This window comes from Olea europaea, chromosome 11 (genome assembly GCF_002742605.1).
Source record: "Olea europaea var. sylvestris chromosome 11, O_europaea_v1, whole genome shotgun sequence".
In the NCBI taxonomy this organism is placed as follows: domain Eukaryota; kingdom Viridiplantae; phylum Streptophyta; class Magnoliopsida; order Lamiales; family Oleaceae; genus Olea; species Olea europaea.
Window position 1 is genome coordinate 22,628,565 of NC_036247.1, and position 8,399 is coordinate 22,636,963.

At 35.2% G+C, this 8,399-nt stretch overlaps 1 protein-coding gene across 1 annotated transcript; it reads right to left on the minus strand.

The window, feature by feature from the left end:
• Positions 1-5,525: 5,525 nt before the first annotated feature.
• Positions 5,526-5,987, minus strand: LOC111404588 (protein TsetseEP-like). The gene has a single exon (XM_023033376.1). The coding sequence runs from the start codon at positions 5,985-5,987 to the stop codon at positions 5,526-5,528; it is 462 nt and encodes a 153-aa protein (XP_022889144.1).
• Between the last annotated feature and the right edge of the window lie 2,412 nt (positions 5,988-8,399).

Genomic DNA, 8,399 nt, shown 5'->3' on the forward strand with positions numbered 1-8,399 from the left:
TTTGTTCAGATAAAAATATAAAAGTCTCAAGATACTAATAATTTTTTGTGCAAAACTATGAGAACCTTTCATTAATTACACAATGTGGCTTATGTTTATAGCTAACACTTCTAGTGAAATACATAGAACCCCATGCATGGCTCTAATAATGTATGGTGTGTGTGGAGTAAATTTCGATTTTATTTTTGTGTCCCACAAAACAATTTTAGAAAACATGTTGCAACACCACTCCGAGTTCACAAACTGAATGAGTGTGTGTTTTTTGAAATTAGGGATGTGAGTAGAAAAATGTGTTTCACGTGTAATAAAATGCACAGACACATACTAATCACAACAGAAAATAAATTAACACGTATGGTTGCCTCTGAAAGAATCAAATGAAATAATTAAAAGAATTAATACAAACCGGAGGATGCAATTAAGAGGAAGCAGAAAAGAAGGGCCGGAAAAGCTTTTGATTCTGCCATTATATTTGTGTTCCATATGCAAATGAAATTGTGTTGAATTAAGTGAATGGTGGCATGCAGTGGCACCTATTTATAGCAAGCTTGGGCCAATACGAGTATGGTTTGATTTGATCAAAGGGACATAATTAATGGATAAACAGCGTTAGCTTCCAAACGATAATCTATAAAAAAGTAGAATTTTAGCCCTAAGAATTAAAAGTCTTTATGGATATATAAAAATAATATCGATGCATAGTTGTAAACTACATATTTATAGGGGGCCCACACGGAGTTGGAATAAAACTATAAAAATTTAATTGCTGCCATGATTTAAGCTCGAACTAAACAGAAAGATATTGCTAACCTATTAAAATTAGTTTTTTAGTTTATTTTGATAAAAGATAAAGAAATGTATTGTTGAAAAGTTGGGTACCATGAAATATTTAATTAAAATCAATTTTTAACTTTATTTAGATTAAAATTTAGATTTTAATCAAACAAGGACTAAATCTAGATATTTTGTTTCATTGCACAAAATTTACTTTTTAAAAACTTAGCCCTCGTTTGACAACCATTAAAATGAAATTTTTTTTCGCGGAAAAAATAAGTTATGAAATAGTGATTTTTGAAGAATATGTGGTTGAAAAGGTAGAAAAAAGTTTTAAGTTTAAGTTCAAAATATTTTATTAGGAGAATGTATGATTAAAAAATGAGTTTGAGAAAAAAAATTTGTTTTAATGAGTGTTAAACATGTGCTTAATTTCAAATACTTTTTTGGTAAAGTCTAATCTTACGTACTTGTTATGTAGATAATTAAAGTTGAACCTTGAACAAAAATGATAATAAATTAGTATAAAATGACATTCGACGAATTTATATGAAAGTTAAAATTTTAATGCTAAGTCTTTGTTTGACCTTCTTTTCTGCCACATTTCCAACCCCGTCAAGTATTTCAAAAGGTCCGATATAACGAGGTTGTAGTTTGTCTTTCTTGCCGAACCTAAGTACACCCTTTATTGGTGCCACCTTTAGAAAGACTTTCTCTCCAACTTCAAATTTCAAGTCTTTTCTCCTAGTATCTGCATAACTGTTTTGTCTATCTTGCGCGGCCTTTATCCTGGTACGGATTTTATTAATGACTTCAACTGTTCTTTCAATGATCTCTGGTCCCAAAACTCTCTTTTCTCCAACTTCGTCCCAATGAACAGGTGATCTGCATTTTCTACCATAGAGAGCTTCATACGGTGCCATTCCAATAGTTGCTTGTAAACTGTTATTATATGTAAATTCTACCAGAGGTATATACGATTCCAAACTGCCTCCTAGATCCAGAATACAAGCCCTTAGCATATCTTCCAAAGTTTGAATGGTTCTTTCAGATTGACCATCAGATTGAGGGCGATATGCTGTACTAAAATTCCATTTCGTTGCCGTAGCCTCCTGTAAGCTCTTCCAAAACTTTGACGTAAATCACGGATCTCTATCAGATACAATGGACACGGGGACACCATACAATCTTACAATCTCTCTAATGTACAACTGCGCCAGCTGATCTAGACTGAATGTCATTTTTACTGGAAGAAAATGAGTGGACTTTGTTAGATGATCCACTACTACCCATATAGCATTCTGTCTTCTTGCTGACCTTGGAAATTCTACCACAAAGTCCATTGCGATATTCTTCCACTTCCATTCAGGTATGTCTAATGGATTTAATAACCCTGCTAGTCTTTGATGTTCCGCTTTAACTTGTTGGCATACTATGCATTTTTCCACAAATGAACCTATACTTCTTTTCATATTCTCCCACCAATATGTATTTCGAAGGTCTCGATACATTGTTGTACCACCAGGATGTGTGGCGTACAGGGTGGAATGAGCCTCCTCCAATATCTCCTTCCTCAAAACTTCATCATTTGGTACACAAATTCTTCCTTTGAACATTAGTGCCTGATCCAAAGCTATTCCAAAATCCTTTCTCTTATCAATACCAATCTCGTTCTTGATCTTCTGCAAGAATGGGTCTTTATCCTGTGCTTCTATGATCCGATCTGTAAGAGTAGGTCGAACCACCAAAGTTGCTAAATGAGCAGTGACTTGTTCTGGTGGGGTAATCACTTCAATTTGCAACTTTTCCAAGTCTTTGATCAACTCCATCGAAATAGTAGGTAATGATGCCAACTGTTCCATGGACTTTCTGCTTAGAGCATTAGCAACAACATTATCCTTACCCGGATGATAATAAATAGTGCAATCATAATCTTTCACTAGCTCCAACCATTGTCTCTGTCTCATATTCAATTCTTTCTGTGTGAAGAAATATTTGATACTCTTATGATCCGTATAAATATCGCACCTCCCTCCATATAAGTAATGGCGCCATATCTTTAATGCATGAACTACTGCCGCAAGTTTTAGATCATACGTCGGGTAGTTCTGCTCTTGTTGCTTCAATTGCCTTGAAGCATAGGCAATTACTTTTCCATGCTGCATCAGCATACATCCCAAACCTTGCTTGGATGCATCACTATATATAACAAACCTTTCTGAACCTTCAGGTATGGTTAATTCAGGTGCTGTGATCAATCGTTGTTTTAGCTCATGAAAGCTTTGCTCACACTTATCTATCTATTGAATTCCTTGTCAATTGTTTCATTGGTCCACCTATTTTGGAGAATCCCTCTATAAATCTTCTATAGTACCCAGTCAATCCTAGAAAACTTTGAATTCCACCAGCATTAGTCGGTGTCTTCCAATTAGTTACTGCTTCCACCTTTACTGGGTCCACTTCAATTCCTTGGACAGTAACTACATGACCGAGAAATCCAACTCGTTCAAGTCAAAATTTGCACGTTTTGAATTTGACGTATAACTTTTCCTTATGTAGTATTTCTAACGCTATTCTAAGATGTTCATCATGTTGATCTTTACTCTTGGAGTATATCAAAATGTCATCAATGAAGACTATAACAAATTGATCTAAATACCGATGAAATACTCGATTCATCAGATCCATGAACACTGCCGGAGCATTTGTCAATCCGAGTGGCATAACTGTGAACTCGTAATGTCTATAACGAGTTCTGAAAGCTGTCTTAGGTATATCATCTACCTTAACCTTCAATTGATGATATCCAGATCGTAAATCAATCTTAGAAAATGCCTTAACCCCTTTTAATTGATCAAACAAATCCTCAATTCTAGGGAGAGGATACCTATTCTTAATGGTCAAACGGTTCAACTCCCGATAGTCGATACACATCCTCATACTTCCATCTTTCTTCTTTACAAACAATATTAGTGCACTCCATGGTGATACACTTGGTCGAATAAAACCAAGGTCTAACAATTCTTGTAACTGGATTTTCAACTCCTGAAGTTCCTTTGGGGCCATTCTGTATGGGGTTTATTAACTAGAAACCCTTGAGATGTTTCTTTTCTCAACATTTTCTCGACTTGTAAGTCCGAAACCAGTTGGAGATGGGGTTTGGTCTTTATTTCGAGGAAAGAAAATTGTTCTTCTCCTGGTTTTTGAAAAGACACTTCCCTTTCTATACAATGAATGGTCGCATAATTACATCCTAACCAATCCATGCCCAAAATCACATCAAAGTCTTTCATATCTATCATATACAAATTAGCTTCTAAGTTTTTTCCCTCAATATTGAATTTCACTAACTTAGCTAACTTGTCTGTGTTCAATGTCCTGCCTGAGGGGAGGCTAACTTCTAGTGTACTCTTTGACTTATTACAAGTAATACTAGATTTAGCAATGAAAGACGTTGATACAAAAGAGTGAGTAACTCTTGAATCAAACAGTATATAAGCAGGTGTATTGGCTACCAGTAAAATACCTGTTATTACGTTTGAGTTCCCCTCTACATCGTTTTGAGTCAATGAAAAAACTCGTGCTTTCCCCTTCTTGTTCTGATCATTGTTATCATCCTTCCTCTGAGCAAATGTGGGACAATCCCTAGCAATATGTCCTGATTTGCTACATCGAAAACAAGCATTCTTCCAATACAAGCATTCACCACGATGAGGCTTACCACACTTAGGGCATGGCACTACTGTAGCTACCATTGCCTTACTGACGCTAGATTCGATATTAACTTTCTTATTTTGCCATTTGCCCTTTCCTTTGTCTTGACCATTCCACATTCTCTTTCCAATTTGCCCTTTATCCTGCTGGTTGTACAATTGACGATGTTGCTCTGCATTAGCCTTTTGATATCAAATAGCGTGAGCTCGTTCCAGCATCTCACGGTACGACGTGAAGCGATGTGACATAAGGATCATACTTAGGTCTGGGTTTAACCCTTGCTCAAACCTTCGAGTTTTCTTAATTTCCGTGTCAACCAGATGTGGAGCATACCTTGTGAGTTGATCGAACTTCCGCTCGTAATTCGTTAGGAACATATTACCCTGCTTGAGTGGAAGGAATTCGTTCTCCTTGAAATCCCTTAAAGATTGAGGAAAATATTTGTTTATCACTTCCTCCTTGAATCGTTCCCAAGTTATTTACCAATTGCTGCTCCGGAGTCCTAGTTCGGGACATCGAATCCAACCAGTGACTTGCATCACCGGTAAACATAAACTTTGCACATTGAACCTTTTGAGCGTCGGTGCAGTCTATGAGTCGAAAAATTCGTTCTAGCTTATGAAGCCATTCCTCAACTACTAGTGGACCAGATGCTCTATCGAAGATAGGGGGCTTATGCCTTCGAAATAACTCAACTACCGAGGCGTGAGTCGAAAGAGTAATAGGAGCTGGTAGTGTAGGTGGAGCGAGATTTTGATTCAGCCTGCCAAGATTTTGAACCGTTTGTAGGAGATCCCTTATCAAGTTGTTCTGGTTTGCTCGAGACATTTTCCTAGAGATAAGATATAATATCTCAAATTAACTTCGTTTGCCAATACCAGAATACTTAAAAAATTAAGGTAGTCCTCAAATTGATCATAATTTTTCTTTATTAATAGTACTCATTGCAATCAGGACATACAATAGGTCGACAATTTTTTTATTCTTTTCAAAAACATAAAGGAAAAGATATCACAAGGAAATGGAAATCTAAATTTCTAATCCCTATGAATTTTGCGAGTCTTTTTCGGTGGAGCCTCATCTTCGGAGGAGTCTTCTGTCTCAGGCCCTGACTCTAGGTCCATCTCAACTTGTGGCTCAGGTTCTTGCTCATGATCATTCTCTAAGTCCAACCCAAAGTCATCCTCATGCTCCCATCCGGGATCTTCTTCGGGGTCTGATTCAAACTGAGGTTCGGGCTTGAGCTCAGGCTCAACCTCATTATTGGGCTCAATTACGATCTCCGATTGGAGTTCTAAACTCTCACTCCATCTGTCTAGAAAGGTCTGACAATATATACCAAATTCAATCGTATTTGGGTGCTCTGGATGGTTACCCTCTAGCATCTCATCCCTAACAATGACTCCCATGTTTCTCCACTGAGGTGGAAGTGAATGTATAAGGTTATTCATAGCCTCGATATGCGTGATCTCCAGTCCACATCTACAGCTGCCATACATCTCCCGTAGATATCATGTACGTGTTCAACAAGTGGACGAGACGGGTCAGTCACATAGTTCTCATAGGACTGGATGATGGCCCTACGGTTCAACACTGCTATACAAACTGTGGCCTTTCTAGCGGTCTGATAGGTTCTAGCCATGTATGTCACATAAGTGTCCAATTATGTGTTATCTTCATTAGTGATATCAACTTATGCATTATGCTCTTGAGGTTCTAATAAGATGGTCAATCATCATTTCTTCACGTATATTTAAACAAAATATAATGTGCATAGCATATTTCATTCAAAACATCATAATCATTTTCATAGATTCAAACTTAAATGATGAAAAAATCATGCCTGAAAAAATAATGTCGGACATAATATTTTATTCCATACCTTGGGTTCGTCGGATGAGGTCAACTGATAGACACAAGACGCCATTGAGTGCCTTAAATGTTTCATTTTTTTCATCTCATAAATAAAATACATTAACTCTACACAATCGATTAAACTCGTGCTTTGATACCACGCTTTAACGCTCCGACCCTCATGGACGGAAACGTCACTCAAACCATTGTACCTTAACCGTAAAGTTAGTTCAATATATTTTTACTAGAAGGTATAAGAATTAAATTTTAGAAATTAATTAAAGAATTTTATTTTTTTTATTTAAACAATAATTCAATTCTAAAAGAAAACAATTTCAAAAAAATATTTTTAGAATGAGTTCCTTGCATGTAACGACTATTGACGTGAAATTTTGGCAAAACTTAAAAAGTAATGTTACTGTTCTAGTTTTTGTCTCAAACAATAATTGTCAAAATAAATTTGTTTTCATAGCCATTGACCTTAAAACTTCATAAAATTTTAATGTAAGGTAGTAAACTCCTTATAATATGACATAGTCAAAAATTAGCTTCCGTCGACGTCATATGAGGTATTAAAATATTTTTCAAAACTCAGCAACGACCTGGTTGAAAGGTAAACCGGTGCAGTTCACTTAAAATGGCATATAAAATTCCACCGATGTCAAAACTACATGATTTCAAATTTATTCAGTATCTAATCCATGAGACTATCAAATCCAATTGATTTCATTCAAAAATTTCAAGTAACGAGTAAGTTATGAATTTTTGAAAATAAGGGTAGAAACTGAAAAATAGAGACAGCACCCAGTACAGTTTACTTTATGTGACATATAACCTTTTATCGATATTGGATTGATATGATTCCAATTTTATTTAGTATCTAACTTATTAGGCTATCCAATCCAATTGGTTTCGTATAAATATACCTAGTAACGAAAGAGTTATGATTTTTTTTAAAGATGAGACAGAAACTGAAATTTCTGAAGAGACGTCAAAACTTTAAGTCGCTAACCTTTTTTTTTTTTTTTTTTTTTTGTATATGGTGATTTGTAAATTTATTCCTATGACGCATATCTACTTTTAAACATAGTTTATTCATAACGAGTGTTCGTAAAATAGATCCACACAATATTCATAGGAATCAAATTTAAAGAAAGTGTAAACATCTCAAAATCAACTAAAGATGTAAATCACCGGTTTTTCCATGATATGTTGCATCATCCTTTACCATCATCTACGCCCCAAGGAAAATTCATTCAATCTGTAGGAAGGGAATTAACCCTTGAGTTTGAAACTCAATAGATATCATCAGGTGCAATTCGTTATCAAATTAGAAATTTCGAACTATAGATTCATACCGTCGCACGTAGATCCGAAAAAATCCAATTACTATAGTATTATCATAGCACGTAGAGCCGAAAAATGATCATTCAAACTGTTGTAGTGCCGAAGCACCGTACCCGAAGGTACCATTTCATTCAAACATTTATCAAAAAATTAGATTTGAAAACGAATGAACACTTGCACATCTACCTACCTTGAATTTTCTTAGATAAAAGAACAAAATGTATAGAAAGTCTTCCTTCTTCTCACCCTTGTTATTTCTTAAGCTTAACTTGATATGAAATATATTTTTTTGAGAGAAAATGAGATGAAATTCGGATTTGAAGAAGAGTGTAGTGAAAAAGTGACCTTCCACTTCTATAATATTTCTTTTTAATGAAAAATTAAGTGGGGGAGTTGTGTTATCATTAAATTTATTAAACTTAGTCTTTAACTAAGAACTTGAAGAGTCTCTAAACCATAAAAATAATTCATATAAAAGTTTTATAAAAAAACATCTACATGGTAATTCGAAATTGGGTTGCCTATATAAAATACCATGTAGAAGACCATTGTGGCAACCCGGTTATTCATTAAATCTTTGTAATCAATTTTACTTAAACTTAATCTCTTAAATTGTTAGGCTTTTAATTAACTTGTGACTTGGATTTTCGTAATCTTACATGGGTTGAGCTTCCATAGGTCGTTTCTAAAATGGGTTAGGCTCGTGGTGC